This window comes from Penicillium samsonianum (assembly GCF_028829775.1).
Source record: "Penicillium samsonianum strain IBT 33392 chromosome Unknown utg000002l_segment0_segment0, whole genome shotgun sequence".
Classification (NCBI taxonomy): domain Eukaryota; kingdom Fungi; phylum Ascomycota; class Eurotiomycetes; order Eurotiales; family Aspergillaceae; genus Penicillium; species Penicillium samsonianum.
In genome coordinates this window covers 3,341,754-3,358,495 of record NW_026643260.1, presented here as the reverse complement: position 1 = coordinate 3,358,495, position 16,742 = coordinate 3,341,754, and the positions used below count along the sequence as shown (strand labels likewise).

Below are 16,742 nucleotides of genomic sequence, written 5' to 3'. Positions count from 1 at the left end.
GCACTACAGGGATCGGCTTCCGAGAATTCCTATAAATGTCACTCTTCAGGGAAGTCAGTCATGGTTTGCATCTCATCTTTTCGACCCTACATCTCCTAAATATGAGACCCGAATCAAACTCATATCCCAAAATGGGCGCATGGAACGAGATCCGGCCTCGGTTTTTGCCAGCCGTGATCACCATGTTTCTCCTCCTTCAGGTTCTTTTCTTAGCGAACATGTGCTACCTTTATGCAACGCAGTTCCGAAGTTCCACCCGTTACCACAACTTCAATTTGCTCTATGTCGACTATGATGGTGGTATCATCGGCAAATCAGTTTTAGATGCCTACCAGCAATTACGAGGAGATGGGTTCCCAACCTTGATGCCGGAATCTTCTAACGAATATCCTCAACCAGAGGACATTCGAGAAGCCGTATGCCGCGGTGAGTACTGGGGGGCTATTTACTCCACCGAGAGTGGATCGAATGGTCTAGAATCGGCCCTGGCAGACGGGTCCAGCCCGCCGACTTCGCTCACATATATCTGGAACGGGGTGAGATACCCGGTTTGGTCGCAAGCCGCGGTCTACTCCAACATCTTGAAACTGATTGAAACCACACGGTCAACATACTACGCCAACAATGGATCTTCAGTGGCCGCGTCCGCCAATCTCTCTAATGCAGCCACCCTCGAAGCCTTCCTCGACCCGATCCATGCCGAAGAAATCAACATCAAGGGCACGGAACAAGGCACAAGAGTCTTCTACAACACAGTATCCATGGTCATGCCAATACTCCAACAGTTCTTTTTTATGTTGGCACTGAACGGGGTATCAACCCATTTCGACGCATTCACCAAATTGTCCTGGAAAGCCAACGGCCTGGTTCGCATCATAGCCTCCATCCTCTACACCCTCACGGGCTCACTGTTAATGGCAGGCTATATCTGGGCCTTCAGAGAGTCCTGGGGGGACAGCGAGGAAGTCGGTTTATGCTGACTTGGGTCATTATGTGGCTTTTGATGCACATAAACTTCCTGTTTTTCGACATCACGACTGCTTTCATCCCGATTCAGTTCATGCCGTTTATCGTTCTGACGTGGGTCATTCTCAATGTCGCCAGCACTATCAGCCCATTCGAGCTGAATCCCGGGTTCTTTCGTTGGGGCTACGCTCTTCCCTCCCATGAGGCCTACCAGGTCCTGATCCAGATCTGGTCTGGTGGGTGCAATAACCGGCTCTATCGTGCGCTTCCCATTATGTTCTCGTGGTGGACTGTTGGTGTTCCTATTGCAGTGTATGCGATGCAGCATCGTTGCAAAACTGCTGTGGCTTCCCAAGAAACCTTGGATCGTGCAGGCCTGGAAAACCAATCCAAAAAACATGCGACAACGAACGAGACAGTGACGCCAGTTGGTAGCCCACGTCGCGAACTTGAGCAAAATGCGGACTCAGTTGAGGCTATTCCTCCTCATCGTATTGCCTAAGCAGGGAGCTACCAAGGTGGAAGTGGCTAGTGGTTGTGATGAGAGTTTGGGGCAAACTGGAAATTGACGGAAGAGAGAAGGGATGAAAGATGCCTTGCTTAGCAATGGTTTGACCACCTTTGGAGGCCACCTGAGGTGCATGATCCATAGATGTATTTTAAGTACACAAATTGAGAGAAACTCTCCCATCCCAAATTACACTTACGGTGAGTGCCCAAGGCACGAAAATGTTGGAAGCTCGCGTTATCTTCTTTTGCCTTGTAGATGAATAGACTTTACCTACATAGCTAAGAAGATTCTGTGGCCTATCCAACTCAAAAAGATGCCTAGTATTTAGGACTGCAATTCAATCAAGTTTATGATCGTGTCAAGTACGCCCAAGAGAACATTATGTGGGAAATAATACAGCCTATTTTACCACTAGACCATAACAAAAACCATGATTCCTATTTAGGGCCTAGGGAGGCCATATCCCATTTCAACACATCATACAATTCAAGTGTTAGTGTGAAAAAAAAAGGAAAGAGGTGGCGTAAAAAAGAAACAATGCAGCCACGGAAAACTCTCGTGACCTTTTAGACTCGCTAGTCTGGTTGGGAATCAAGACAGCGGATGAGAATTACACTTAAAACAGGATTATCCCTCCAAAGAATGAATATTGTCATAGGAGTGTAGCCGGCCCCGAGTGGATGCCAAGCTTTGTGGCGGCCACCGATTGCATCACTACTTCTCCAGACCCCAGGTCATCGCGTGGTTAACTAGTTCCCCCACAAATATTATTCGTTCCCAGAAAAGAAAAATCACGAGGCCCAAAAGGCCGAAACTTCCTCGCCACCCAGAACTTCCTCGCCACCCAGAAATCGTGGGCATGGCGTCTAGAGTTGATATATCCTGACCAACAGCAACAATAAACCACGCGGGCACCCCGTAGCCGAACCAGCGAATCTGACGAATCCGTGTAAAATTCCCTGAACTGTCTCTTTACTTGCTGGAGTTGAGCGCAGGTTGTGAAGGGCGATGCTCGGGCGCTTGGATCAACGTGTCATCGGTGTGATGCTTCCTGCCTGAATCGGTATGAGTTCCCAGAAACTCGGCTTCCGTCACTGCCCCATATTGCCGGGCCTTGGCTTTCTTGGTCCGGCAATGGCTGTATAAGAAGGGTTGATCCGGCACAGCCATGGATTTCAAAAGATTAGTTGCCAAGTAGCAAATATCACAGGCAAATAGTACTCGCTGGCGCTATGTTCGATAAGATCCTCAAAAAGCGTTCGCAGGACCTCTCCCCTCAGTCCCCTATTTCCTCAAATGGAGAGGAGAAAGGTCCCGGTGATGTCGTCGACACGCCTATTCCGCTCCTAACTTGGCGCTCATTCATTATGGGCATTCTCGTTTCTATGGGCGGTTTCCTTTTCGGTTACGACACTGGTCAGATCTCCGGCTTTCTGGAGATGCCAGACTTCCTTCAGCGTTTCGGTGAACCTCAATCGGATGGGACTTATCATTTCACCAATGTCCGTTCGGGTCTCATTGTTGCCTTGGTAAGCAGTTTGTTCTTTACCATTTCTTACTTGTATGCTAACACAACACCCAGCTGTCCATAGGTACTCTGATAGGGGCTTTAGTCGCAGCACCGATCGCCGACCGCTTTGGACGAAAGTGGTGTATCAGTTGGTGGGCCCTGATGGTTTGTGTTGGAATTACGATCCAGATATCATCGCCTGTTGGCAAGTGGTACCAGATCGCCATGGGTCGTTGGGTTGCCGGGCTCGGAGTTGGTGCCGTTTCTCTATTGGTACCTATGTATCAAGCTGAATCAGGACCGAGGCACATTCGAGGATCGCTGATTAGGTATGTTGGACAGCTAGCCCTAGGGTCATTCCAAAGTGCAACTATCGCCTACTAACCTTTCCCAGTACATATCAGCTATTCATCACGCTGGGAATCTTAGTTGCCAACTGTATCAATTTTGGAACCGAAGCTCGCCCCGACACCGGTTCATGGCGTATCCCTATGGGTATCACATATCTTTGGGCCGCAATCCTTGGTGGTGGTATGATGTTCTTCCCTGAAAGTCCACGTTACGACTACCGCCATGGCAAAGTGGAGAAAGCTATGGACACTCTTTCCAAAGTCTATGGTATCCCTCGTAACCACCGCGCTCTCCACCTCGAGTTCGAAGAAATCAGAGAGAAATACGAGGAAGAGAAGCGCAACGGGAAGGTTACCTGGAAACAGATGTTCCGTGCCCCGACGATGTCGAGACGGATCGCAATTGGCGTCGCCCTGCAAGCTCTTCAGCAGCTGACAGGTGCCAATTACTTCTTCTATTATGTGAGTTTTGAGATCTTGGTATAACGCAGAGAGAAGAGAATCGACTAACACCTACCAGGGAACAACGATCTTCAAGGGCGCTGGAATCCACAACAGTTATGTCACGCAGATGATTCTAGGCGGTGTCAACTTTGGAACAACATTCCTTGGCCTCTATCTGGTCGAGCACTGGGGCCGACGCCGTTCTCTCATAACCGGTGCGCTATGGATGTTTGTCTGCTTCATGATCTTTGCCTCGGTGGGCCATTTCTCCCTCGATCAACAATTCCCAGAGAGAACAAAAACTGCTGGCATTGTTATGGTTGTCTTTGCCTGCTTTTTCATTCTTGGCTTTGCCAGTACCTGGGGACCCATGGTATGGACGATCATCGCCGAGTTGTATCCTTCGCAATACCGTGCGAAATCCATGTCTCTGGCGACAGCATCGAATTGGTTTTGGAACTTCCTCCTTGCCTTCTTCACCCCCTTCATTACCGGCGACATTGACTTCCGCTTCGGGTATGTCTTCGCCGGATGTCTTTCCTTGCAGCGGGCCTGGTTTACTTCGGCGTTCTGGAGGGACAGGGTCGTACTCTGGAGGAGATTGATACTATGTACATGATGAAAGTGAAGCCGTGGAACAGCTCGAAGTTCGTGTTCCCTGCTGATCCAGCCGTTATCCGGGGCTCGTTTGATAAAGGAGAGGAAGCTCCTACAGCATCTCATGTTGCAGACCCTACCATTGAGCTCCGAGAAGATGGATCGTCGTCGGTGCCTGAGACACGTGCGTAAGTATGAAGATGGTTGTGGATTTCTTTCGCGCGCAAAAAAAATAGTGTGGTTGTGCTTGTACCAACATTGTTATTTGTTTTTCTTTCAGAACACCATTGTTTATTCAATCAGCCTGTAATTCGAAGAGTATAGCTTGCACCAATTTATATTTTGAAATTTGTCCTTTGATATTGCTATTGGCCTGTGTGATACTCTCTAGAGGACTGGGTCAATTTCATATGTCGGCGACTTCCTCACAAGAATTCCATCCAAGTATCGCGTCAATCCCTCCACATCTCCTAGTTCACCTACCCATCCGATATATTGATCCGGGCGAACGACCACCAGCGCCCCAAGAACCCGGTCAACTCCCCACTTCTCATATGCTGTTCCATCACAATATCGATCAAATATACAAGCATCATCACACCAAATCTTGTCATATGCCCATCCTTTCACCGGATCGAACGGACATAGAACCTCTGGGAAGTCAAATAATTCTACCTCTTTCCACGGTGAAGCATGGATGGTGAGTGTATCAATAGGACTCTTGAATCGACCAGGAATCTCTAAGTAGCGGCTCAGGGGTGAATTGTTTGATCCAGAGTGTCCAGCCAAAACCCGAGTCAAGGTCTCAATGCGTTGCTTCTGCATTGGGTTTCGTATATCCCCAGCTAAAACTAGAAGGCAGAAGCGTCCATCGCTTTCCAAGGATCTTGTTGTCCATTGTGTACCGCCATCAGTCTGATTGCGGAGCTTCACCGGCCGGACTCTTTCCCCAGGAATCATAAGCCGTGCAAAAGCAAATTCAGCATTCTCTTCAGCCTTCCGGACAAGACTGCTCGAAGGGTAAAAGACCTTCCACCCATCAGCAAAGTCCTCAAACTTCCCCGCAATAAGGGCCATATCTGAAGCTTTCGTATCCGCCACTCCAGACTTCCGATCAGTAAACATAGGCGACCAATGACGATCAAAGTCAAGTAGCATTTCCGCAAGCGGGTGTCTCTCCGAAGCATAAGTCTCAAGAACCTCAGGCTTGAGAGCACCTGCCACAACAAGAGCAATCTTCCAGCCAACATTGAACCCATCCTGCATACTCATATTCATCCCAAGACCCATCTTAGGTGAGTGCGTGTGCACTGCGTCACCGGCAAGGAAAATCCGGTTGTCCTTTGTGGACTGTGTGGCGATCCGCTGCCCGACTTGGTAGACGGTCCACCAGCTACATTCTTTGAAGTCGAAGGTGAAAGGAGCGAAGATGGCTTGCACACGCGCCTTGATTAGCTCCGGCGTGATTTTTGAGCGGTCGAATCGGTCGGTGGTGCCCGCCTCGCAGGTTTGCACGGGGACGTAGAAGCGGACTAAGCCGCGCTCGCGTGGAATTACGAGGATTGTGCCTGCGGCATTGTTCACTACGCTTACGCGGCGGATGTCCGCTGTCGGCGATTTAATTTAGTGGTGTTATTGGGAGAGCAGCGTACACAGTGGGTAGTACTTACGGAAGTCGCTGAGGGGTATCACGTCTATCACGCCCCTGTATATGCAACTATATTAGCTGCTGTAGCGCGGGTGGATGATGAGTACGACTAACCATATATGGTCCGTGTTAGACCCTTCAACGGGGATGTTTAGCTGTTTCCGCGTCCAGCTGTGGGCACCATCACATCCGATCAGGTACCTGGCTTTAATAGTCTCAACCTGCGTCTTCTGCGGTTTTTTACGCGGGGCTAGATCGGCCCAGTCATCACGAAGCAAGTTACTGCGGCTCACCTCGTTGCCAGCAGCTTCGGACTCAGCTTCTGTTTCCTGGCCGCACGGCGCACTCGAATCATCTTCGCCAAGGACTCGGACCTTGACAGTGATAGGATACGAGTCGGGATCATTACTCAATGCCTCGTCATATTCCAAAGAATCGGCGATCACGCTCCGTTCCACGTCAAGATCTGAGTGCTCCCGAATACTATCGAGAATGAATCGCTCAATGCGTCCCTGGTTCAAACGTGTATTGTGGAAGGGCGACTCGTCGACCCTAAAGATGTTAATCTGAGCCTGTCGAATAAGCTTTCCCTGCGGACCGGGGACCTATTTGCTCGTGGCGTCGTCAGGCAAGCCCTAATCTCGGCGGAAAACAAGGTGATACACACCCAAATGTTCGCCTCGGTGGAGATAGATCCCTCTTGTATAACACGGTGTTGGAAACCCATGCTATCGAACAACTCCAGCGTGCGTGCACGAAGGCCGTCTGCATGGCCTAGGAAGACTTTCGTGTCACGGTTGTCGATAATGCGTGCGTTGACTCCACAGCGAGCCATCCAGTACGCTGCCATCAGGCCGGATGGCCCAGCACCGATGATGAGTCTGTGAGATATTGTTAGACTATGTTGGGTAAAGGTAGTTGGGACTTACACATCAGTTTGGGAGTGAGTAGATTTGTCTTCTTTGTCCATGGCGTGCCACCGGATATCTCGATATATTCGAGCAGATTCTGAATGATGACCCGTGGATAGAAATACGAACGATGATCTCTTAGACACAGATACCCTTTATATGGAATAATGTGGGTATGCTGCGCTACAGGATCACAAAACGAGGGGCCCAGCCCCATGTAAGCTGACTCAAGTCACAGACAATCCGGGGGTTGTAGGAACCCAAAATCGTTCCTAATTCAAGGGTGTTCCGTGTTGATTTGTGCAATGATTTCTCTTATAAGCCGGACATACGATGATTTTTATTCACGAATCCAGGTCAATATGCTTTGATATGCAGGTCATATCAGTCAGATGCCCTAGTTTTCTTTATGTTGTGTCATGGAGTTCCCCCAGCTGATTTGGCCAATTTTCAATGTACGCATGTAGCGCAAGCTGACCTGACTATCATGTTGCTCAACCTGGGCTGGGATGATTGAATTTGTGGCGGGGGATTTTGCCCGAAGATTCCTCTCTCACAGTCGTCGGAGTTCAGGTTCCGGGGGTGGCGATTGCCTTGGAAGGCCGTGAATTCTTTGAATACTTATTCATGATATCGATGAAGGAACCAATATGGATTATTTGATGCAAGTATCGTCTCCAGAATTTGATACTGGGCTGGGATATTCTCATCTTTGTAATCCTGGGTGACAAAATGACTTCCTGGGGAAACACAACAAGGGTCTGGGTTGTATGTGTACCCGGATGGGAGATTGGACGAAGACATGCTCATAGCAGGCAAGCGTAGCTCGACGTCCATGTTATACAGACATCTCGTATTTCAACCGAAACCACGTTGCCTATAGATGTATCACATCGATGTATAGTTCAAATATGCTTTGCACGTGACTCCATAGTTTATCCTGCGCTAATCTCCTTCCGGCACACCGGGATGTTGACGGCGAATTCCCCCAACACGTTCCAGCGACGACATACAGTTTCCCTGGGTCGTCTTGGAAATTCTTTGGAATTGCCGTTCCACTTATATTCACAGATTTTCATTGTCATTGGTGTTTCATTCTTTCTTCGGATTGGCCTGATTAGGGAATCCGATGCACGGCCACGATTACAAGCGCTGAGTTGTCGAGGAGCTGCAAAGAAGGCTTCAAGGCACTAATTGGCACTAATTCCATCAAAGTGGTTTTTTTCTGTTGAACAGCTGATCATCGGCACGGTTATTGAGGAGCCATAGATGGGATTTCGGCTAATTCCACTCCGTGGAAAGGTCGGTTGAGAGTCGGAGCAGGGTCCTCCGGGCGGCTCCCGGTGTATACTCGAAGAACGTGTGGATGTCAATCCGGAAGAGTGTCGGAAAATACGGGCCATTTAGGTCACAACGGAAGAAACGGCTATTGATGCATTCGAATGTTTCGAGAAATACAGGTACAGGAGTGGTAGATTTGACAATAATGTGCCACTGATACACAACGTTGTGGCTTCATACACATGTCCAGGGACAGGTACATAGGTATCCATGGATAGTTGCAGGCCCTGGGGTGGCTCCTTGATGACTCAGCCCATGATGCAATAACTAATAAGATACCCTATACAAGTTTAGAGAGGGCAACTGGATTGATTTAGCCTGTCAATTGGTATAGAGATAGTAGCGTAAATAGATTTCTTCAATACTATCTATCAAATTTCTCTGTTAAATGTGACCTGAACTCCGTAAGCTAAGTCGTTGAGCTGCAAGCCACCAAGTCCGCCCCCCACCCGACATCATACCCCCACCAACAAATAAGTTCCCCTCCCTCTTCTCTTCTTCTCTCATCCATCTCTCCCAAATCATTCCCTTCACTCAAACATGTACGTACTCAGCTGAATTCCTGTGGTTTTCTTTTCTAACGGTATCAGAATCCGCCATCATGGGTTACACTGATCTGGACCAGTTGGCTGTTAACACCATCCGTGTTCTCGCGGTACGTTGAGCTCCGGGCAATCGCCCCTTCGTTTCATGTCTTCAATTGGAGCAATCTCGGGGTCTTCGGCCTCATATGAAGCTTCAATGCATACAGTCTTGGAAATCTGACTGACATTTCTTTATCAGGTTGATGCCACCTCCAAGGCCAACTCCGGTCACCCCGGTGCCCCTATGGGCATGGCCCCCGTGGCCCACGTTCTGTGGAACCTGATGAACTTCAACCCCAAGAACCCTGAATGGGCTAACCGTGATCGTTTCGTTCTCTCGTATGTGCTTTCCCCTGTCATCTGAATCCAGGCTGGTTCTTTCCATCCGAAAATCAATGACCATGCTTTTGGAACACCGGCTAATCTCAAATTGGATAGGAACGGCCACGGCTGCATGCTGCAGTATGCTCTGCTCCACCTGTTCGGATTCGAGCTCTCTATTGATGACCTGAAGAACTTCCGTGTAAGTACCCCCGAGCCATATACAGCAGCCTTTTACTCATTTTAGTAGCAACTCGACAGCATCACCCCCGGTCACCCCGAGGCTCACGACACCCCCGGTATTGAGGTCACCACTGGTCCTCTTGGCCAGGGTTTCGCCAACGCTGTTGGTCTCGCCATGGCCCAGGCCCACTCCGGTGGTGTCTACAACAAGCCCGGCTTCGAGCTTTTCAACAACTACACCTACATGTTCTTCGGTGATGGTTGTGCTATGGAGGGTATTGCCAGCGAGGCTGCCTCGATGGCTGGTCACCTTAAGCTTGGCAACCTGATTGCCATCTACGATGACAACCACATCTCCATTGGTAAGGTTGGCTCCAGTACCTCAAGCTAGATATGAAAGGCTAACAGCTTATCTTCACAGATGGTGACACCAAGTGTGCCTTCACTGAAGATGTCACTAAGCGCTTCGAGGCCTACGGCTGGCACACCGAGTGGGTCAAGGATGGTGACAACGACCTCGCGGGTATCGAGGCTGCCATCCGCAAGTGTCAGCAGGTTACTGACAAGCCCTCCATGATCAAGCTGACCACCACCATTGGCTTCGGCTCCAAGCTTGCCGGTACCGGCGGTGTCCACGGCAACCCTCTTAAGGCCGACGATGCCCAGAGCGTTAAGAAGCTTTTCGGCTTCAACCCCGAGGAGAGCTTCGCTGTTCCCCAGCAGGTTTACGATATGTACCACAAGCACGCCGCTCAGGGTGCTGCCAAGGAGCAGGAGTGGAACCAGCTCTTCCAGAAGTACCAGTCCGAGCACAAGGCCGAGGGTGCTGACCTCGCTCGCCGTCTCTCCGGCAAGCTGCCCGAGGGCTGGGAGAAGAAGCTCCCCGTCTACAAGCCTACTGATCCTGCCATTGCTTCCCGTAAGCTTTCCGAGGCCTGCCTCGAGGCTATCCACGACGTCCTTCCCGAGCTGGTCTCTGGTTCCGCTGATCTGACTGGCTCCAACAACACCCGCTGGAAGAACGCCGTTGACTTCCAGCCCCCTGACCTCGGAATCGGCGAGTGGGCCGGTCGCTATATTCGCTACGGTGTGCGTGAGCACGCCATGGCTGCCGTCATGAACGGTCTGGCTGCCTACGGCACCATCATCCCCGCCGGTGGTACTTTCCTGAACTTCGTCTCATACGCCGCCGGTGCCCTCCGCCTGTCGGCTTTGTCCCGCGTCCGTGTCATCCACGTCGCTACCCACGACTCCATCGGTCTGGGTGAGGACGGCCCCACTCACCAGCCTATTGAGACTCTGGCTCACTTCCGTGCCATGCCCAACTGCATGGTCTGGCGTCCCGCTGACGGTAACGAGACCAGCGCTGCCTACTACTCCGCCATCACCGCCAAGCACACTCCTACCGTCATGGCTCTGACCCGCCAGAACCTGCCCCAGCTTGAGCTTTCTACCCTTGAGAGCGCCCTGAAGGGTGGTTACGTCGCTGTCGACACCCCTAACGCTGCCGTCACCATCGTCTCCACTGGTTCCGAGGTCAGCATTGCCATTGAGGCTGCCACATACCTCCAGGAGAAGCACGGTGTTGCTGCGCGTGTTGTGTCCATTCCTTGCTTCGAGGTCTTCGATGCTCAGACCAAGGAGTACCGCCTCCAGGTCCTGCCCGACGGCATCCCCGTGCTGTCCGTCGAGGCCTGCTGCACCATGGGTTGGGAGCGCTACTCGCACGAGCAGTTCGGTCTCAACCGCTTCGGTGCTTCCGGTCCCTACAAGGAAGTGTACGCCGTAAGTTATCTTCGCTCATTGTCTCATGACCATTTACTAATTATCTGCAGAAATTCGAGTTCACCCCCGAGGGAATCAGCAAGCGTGCTATTGCCACCATCGACTTCTACAAGGGCGTCCCCGTGCGCTCGCCTATTAACCGTGCTTTCCAGCAGATCCTGTAAGGGACGGAACGAATATGACGTAACAAAATGTTTTGGTTTTTTAATAGGGGAGCTATGGCCCTCTAGATATACAAGAATGCGAATAGAGCACTCTACTGTTCACTTCTCAACCCAGCACCCCTAGAAGAGTAATTATATCCGTACATTATACCTATCAAATTTGATCACAACTCCCCCCATTTCTTCTTCTGCATCTCTACAACATCCCTCAACATCTCCTCTTTCTTCTTCCTCGTCTCAGGAGTATAAGGCCCATAAGCATCTTCAGTCTGCTTAACAACCAAGTCCCTCCAAGCCTGCTCACCCTCAATATCAATCTGCCCCAACTCCCCCCACACATCCTGAATCGTCGGCGCAAGCTTCTGCAAAAACGCCCCAATCCCACCCTCCCCTCCACCTGCATGATAACTCTCAAACACACCACTCCCAGCCCACCGCGGCCCCAAACTAGCCGTAACAAGAGAATCCAAATCCCTCGCCGAGACAACCCCCTCCCCAACAAGATAGCACGCCTCCCTCAGCAGCGCAAAAGCAAGTCTATTCCCCACAAACCCCGGAACCTCCTTATGCAGCGTTATAGGCCGGTAATGTTGCGCCGACTGATCCTCACCCGAAGCTGCAGGACCAGGTATATCACCAAAATACACCTTCACAAACTCAACCCTCTCAACCTTTGTCTCAGGCCCAGGCACGATCTCAACAAGCGGCATCAGATGCGGCGGGTTGAACGGATGCGCGACGAGCAAGCGCTCCGCAACACGGTCCGCGGCCTCGCACGTGGATGCCTGCGCCGACGCGGGGATTCCAGATGAGCTACTCCACAGGTGGGTGTCTGGTCCAGCGAGACCGGCGACTTCTTTCCAGAGGGCCTGTTTTGAGGCTGTGACTTCCGGGCTCTGTTCTTGGATGATTGTTGCGTTTTGGATGGCTTCGGCAACGGTGGTGGCTAGTTTTAGGCGGGATGTGCGGATTAGGTCGTCGATTAGGGTTGTTGATGGGGGGGAATCGAGGAGGGAGGGTAAAGTGCTCCGGATCTGGGATTCGTAGTCGGGGCGTGGGTCGTAGACTGTTATGCTGGTGTCGGGGCGCCGGAGGTGCATTGCTAGCATTGAGAGGCCGATTGTGCCGAGGCCTAGGAGGGCGATTCGGTGGGGGTATTCTGTAGCCATGGCCTTTGGTTTTCGGGGGATATGGGTTTTAGAAGGGCGTTAGGAAAGGGAGAGGGAGAGCAACAGTTGTATGTAGATAGTTTCGGGGATGTTCGCCGATGAGTGGGGAATGGAGGGGCCATGCGGGGGGCCTGTGGACCTCGGGAGGGCATTGTAGGTATGTAGGCCTTTTTATGTATGACTGCACTATACAATACCAAAGGTTATACATGGAAAAGTCCTTGTGTCCATTTTAGGCCATTTTCACCCCCTATATTCTAGCTACAACACCAGTAAAGGGGGAGACTTCTAAAGAGAAGATCTGAGAAACCAAGACTACCAAAAGAGACCTCACAAGGCCACATAAGCGGCTAACTATTTTTGTAGCTACCTACATTGACATATCAGTTTATCTGTGAAGTCATATCCGAGCTAATGACTTATGTATCTTAATATTGGTAACTTGCGTACATAGTAGAGTGGACAACCAATACCTATGTTGTAGAAGCAATGTCTAAAAGTTACCTAGAATAGGGATCCTGTCTAGTCTATATCAAAAGCTTCCAATATATGGTGTCTGTTTAGCAGATGATGTTGAGAAAATGACTTGCCTCAAATAGGTTCCTTCGTGCTCAGCCTCACCAGCCACCAACATGGATATGTGATTGGCGCCACGACACACGGCGCTAGCTATGCACTGCCTAAGCGTTTGAAAAAGACAACCTCCAAGATCTCACTCTCATCACTTTCTCATTTTCACTTCATCAAGCCATGTCCGATCCTCTCTCTGTAGCCAGTTCTGCTGTGGGTATTATATCTCTCGGCCTGCAGGTCTGCGGCGAGATTGTTTCGTTTTGCCAGGCATGGCGGGGTTTCAACGAAGATATCCAAAACATCGCTGAAAAGGCCGATGGGCTTCGTATGCCACTGAGAACCTTGAGGCAACTGATCGAAGACTTCCGTACAATCGACCCCACTATTGCCAGTGACCTTGAAAATAAGGCAATGAGCATTGAACGAGCGATAAAACGGCTCAAGACAGCGACAGATCGATACGCATCTACCACATCCGACACAGACTCTTTCAGATTTCAGCTGAAAAAGGCTGCATATCCCTTTAAGAAGCAAGGGTTGCGTGACATGGCAGGTGATCTGGATAGCGTCCAGGCTGTGCTCCAGACGGCGTTACAGATGTAGGTTTGGCTGCTTTGTGACTGCATAAGCTTGCAGCAATCTCTTAGAAGTAATATACCGGTGCTAACTAATATCAGCTATACGGTGCAAAGCACTCGAGCTATACTGGGGAAAGTGACTCAAGAGATGCAGGAGATGGTATTCCCTCATATACCCATACTCTCTCTGGGCCATACTGATTGAGCTATCGAGTCCAGAACTTGAAATTGCGAGATCTACCAAAACTACCGCCAAGTTTACTACAGTCATGGTGTGCTCAACAAGAACAACTGCCTGCATTGAGGTCATCTTTGCAAATCGCAACACAAGGTGACCATATAATAAAGAACACCTCCATCGAACAGAATCGTGATGAAACTTGCTCAGATTCATGCAGAACGAAGACAACTCATAGAAAATCAATTGCCTGTCAGAATCACAATCCAGCGAACAATGGATGTACATCTTGTCCACGCCCACCTCGCAAGGAAACAGAAGTCATCAGGCTATCGTACTCCTATTGCAGTCGCATATTAAGTTTTGCGATTCGAGCCTCGTTCTTGATTAATAAGGGAGCTGGAGGATATTCAATTGCTCCGTGGGTGCATCTACAGCCTTTATTGGACATGAAAGATAGTGTGGGATACTCTATTATCGACAATTTGTGGTTCGATGGTTATTTTCAATGTGAGAAACTGGACGATTTTGAGTTACTTGTGGGTCACACATTACAACAGTTGCAATGTGCATTCGATCTACAAGAAGCAACGCCATTTGATTTGATTTGGCATTACGGCGAAGAAGCCTCACTTTTTGATGTAGGTGCAACTCCATTCCGATGCCACCCATTTCTCTCACACAAATAGATTTTTTTCAATTATTTTCCTATTTGGATACCGAGGGGTCGACTCGAGCAATCTTCCAGACTGCTCAACTTTTTACTGGATTCCGGTTCCAAGCCAAACATTAACAGAAGTATATCCGATATTCGGGATGGTTTCGAGATGTTTCGAGAAGGCTACTCTTTAGGCTGGTGCCTACTCGACATAGGATATTCCTTCACTATCCGCGCTCCTAATTCTCCAGCCGACAGGCAGGGTATGCGGCACTTGCTTTCCCGAAGCGATGAGCGTATGTGAACTTTTCCCAGATCCCATTCAACAAGACTAATTTACTTCAAGCAATACAAATCACGGATATCGTAAGGATCATACTTCAAGAGTCTGAGGATGGATTGAGGGATGCCCTCAACTCGGGAAAAGCTTCCCCAAACGACATGATTGACGACACTTCCTCAATGGTTGATTATGCATTCGGATGGCCAAAAGGGATTCAAATCTTACTTGAAGCAGGCGCAACACCAAGTGCCGACAATGGGAGACTTCCTTATGTTATAGATAACGCCAACGAGGATACCTATCATTCAGTTAAGCTTCTTCTTGAGGCTGGATGGTTGTTCAGCTGGGCTGATATCTATGTCTCCCAAACGACCAAAGGCAGCAGGAAAATAAAATCACTTCTCATCAATGAACTGGTCGCACGACGCAAAACACTTTGGAATTTGGCCCAATCTTGCTTACCTTCTGGTCAACTTCCGAAATTGATCTCAGACGACGAGAAGACAGGCACAACTACGATATTCGATATCCACACCGCAGGGATACATGATTGTCTAGTAAAGCAAGGGATATCCATTAATCCAATCTTGTCGCGTAATTGTTCCAAGCATGTGCATTGCGTATCTGTTTATCATTACCCATTTTTCACTGTCGAGACGTTGGATGAACTCTACCAAGTCGGCTTCAGGGGTGTTACCCAGCTAGACTGGGAAGGCTTTATGCCTCTTATGATCGCAATGCATAATGATTTCTGGTCGAGCCGAACCGATAGCAGAAGGCGCAGAAAGGGCATGGAGCGAATATCTTGGCTGATTTCAAAAGGTGCAGATCCATATCAAAAAGTACCCGGAACTAGTGCAACTGCAGCGCATCATCTTGGGTTGGAGATCGTCGACCATTTCTTGGACAATTTCCACCGGTTTATTGTAATCGGATTAGACAAACGGAAGCAATATGAAGTCTGGAAACAGATGGTCTCAGATCTTGCAAAGGACGTTTTTCTCCTTCCTTCGATTTGGGATGGATGTGGTTGCGCCTGCTCTCCCAGCGGGTGTACTACGATGTCGGTATTGCTACGACATATCGTTCGTTCCTTTTCCATCCATGAATTCGAAGAGCCCAGTTTTTGGTTCCGAGAGTTGATACAATTCCTTCTTTGGTGGACTAAGGGAGACACAGAAACTGGCTGGGGGGTCATCAGATTTTTGACCTTTGATGCATTGGGTCTGAAACATTCATGTTGTATCAAAAACCACACAAACTATGAATATCCTCATTTCAAACTTGAGAGCAGAGAAGAAGAAGAGGTTGCAGAGATTCTCGACGAACAGAAGCCAAGACTAATGGAACTCGAAAAACTTCTCGATGAACTCAAAATCAAGTTTGACGAGCTTGGCCACCCCGTGATGGAATTTTTGGAAGGATACTGGCACACTCGCATGATCGAGGTTCTCTCCCAACGCGATCCCTACGACCAGGAACATATCATTGAATCAAGACGAATTGGTGTCACGCTAGAACCGGATGAATGTGTTGTCCCTGACAGGGTATCTCTGCTTATTGGCTCAAAGATCATGTATGAAATTAGTACATAGAGTCAGATATTGCGCGTATCTGCCTTATACATTTCTAGATCTCATATTAGAGTTAGTACTGTGTAGAACTATGACTATTTGAGGAGGTTTCAATATTCTTTACGGTCACTCGACGTCCATTTTGGAGTTAAGTGCAGGTTGGAGAATCCCGGATCGTACCCCTCACTCCCATGTAAACATCTCTGTGGAGCAAGGATGGCATCTATGGCGATGGGTCCCATAAAACTCACATATACGCTTAGGGTAGCAATAGAACCAAAGAACACAGAGCAGTGTACAATAACATTGCGGTTGGGCCGCACCGTATGCTCCAATCAAGTATCATTGCCGTTCTATTCTCCGATTATCATCTAACTATCAAAGATAATAATACAATTATCGAAGATAAGTTAA

The 16,742-nt window shown here is 49.3% G+C and overlaps 8 protein-coding genes across 8 annotated transcripts; 5 read left to right on the top strand and 3 right to left on the bottom strand.

Moving 5' to 3' along the window:
* Positions 1-131: 131 nt before the first annotated feature.
* N7471_003151 (SNG1 family protein) lies at positions 132-1,468 on the top strand (the record flags this gene model as incomplete). Its single annotated transcript, XM_057275871.1, has 2 exons — positions 132-965; positions 1,058-1,468. 2 exons carry the CDS (start codon positions 132-134, stop codon positions 1,466-1,468), a joined length of 1,245 nt encoding a protein of 414 aa, XP_057140509.1.
* Positions 1,469-2,449: 981 nt separating this feature from the next.
* Positions 2,450-2,647, bottom strand: N7471_003150 (uncharacterized protein; the record flags this gene model as incomplete). The annotated part of the gene is made up of 1 exon (XM_057275870.1): positions 2,450-2,647. One exon carries the CDS (start codon positions 2,645-2,647, stop codon positions 2,450-2,452), a length of 198 nt encoding a protein of 65 aa, XP_057140508.1.
* A 62-nt stretch (positions 2,648-2,709) lies between these two features.
* On the top strand, positions 2,710-4,570 carry N7471_003149 (sugar porter family MFS transporter; the record flags this gene model as incomplete). Its single annotated transcript, XM_057275869.1, is given in 5 exon segments — positions 2,710-3,006; positions 3,060-3,316; positions 3,382-3,799; positions 3,858-4,314; positions 4,329-4,570. The coding sequence occupies 5 exon segments, from the start codon at positions 2,710-2,712 to the stop codon at positions 4,568-4,570; spliced, it is 1,671 nt and encodes a 556-aa protein (XP_057140507.1).
* A 195-nt stretch (positions 4,571-4,765) lies between these two features.
* N7471_003148 (putative phenol 2-monooxygenase) lies at positions 4,766-6,996 on the bottom strand (the record flags this gene model as incomplete). Its single annotated transcript, XM_057275868.1, has 5 exons — positions 4,766-5,985; positions 6,049-6,083; positions 6,141-6,631; positions 6,694-6,907; positions 6,956-6,996. The coding sequence occupies 5 exons, from the start codon at positions 6,994-6,996 to the stop codon at positions 4,766-4,768; spliced, it is 2,001 nt and encodes a 666-aa protein (XP_057140506.1).
* Positions 6,997-8,879: 1,883 nt separating this feature from the next.
* tktA (transketolase tktA) lies at positions 8,880-11,315 on the top strand (the record flags this gene model as incomplete). Its single annotated transcript, XM_057275867.1, has 6 exons — positions 8,880-8,933; positions 9,062-9,201; positions 9,301-9,385; positions 9,434-9,728; positions 9,788-11,151; positions 11,202-11,315. 6 exons carry the CDS (start codon positions 8,880-8,882, stop codon positions 11,313-11,315), a joined length of 2,052 nt encoding a protein of 683 aa, XP_057140505.1.
* A 164-nt stretch (positions 11,316-11,479) lies between these two features.
* On the bottom strand, positions 11,480-12,484 carry N7471_003146 (uncharacterized protein; the record flags this gene model as incomplete). Its single annotated transcript, XM_057275866.1, has 1 exon — positions 11,480-12,484. One exon carries the CDS (start codon positions 12,482-12,484, stop codon positions 11,480-11,482), a length of 1,005 nt encoding a protein of 334 aa, XP_057140504.1.
* Positions 12,485-13,234: 750 nt separating this feature from the next.
* Positions 13,235-13,660, top strand: N7471_003145 (uncharacterized protein; the record flags this gene model as incomplete). The annotated part of the gene is made up of 1 exon (XM_057275865.1): positions 13,235-13,660. One exon carries the CDS (start codon positions 13,235-13,237, stop codon positions 13,658-13,660), a length of 426 nt encoding a protein of 141 aa, XP_057140503.1.
* Positions 13,661-14,736: 1,076 nt separating this feature from the next.
* N7471_003144 (uncharacterized protein) lies at positions 14,737-16,349 on the top strand (the record flags this gene model as incomplete). The annotated part of the gene is made up of 2 exons (XM_057275864.1): positions 14,737-14,767; positions 14,818-16,349. The coding sequence occupies 2 exons, from the start codon at positions 14,737-14,739 to the stop codon at positions 16,347-16,349; spliced, it is 1,563 nt and encodes a 520-aa protein (XP_057140502.1).
* Between the last annotated feature and the right edge of the window lie 393 nt (positions 16,350-16,742).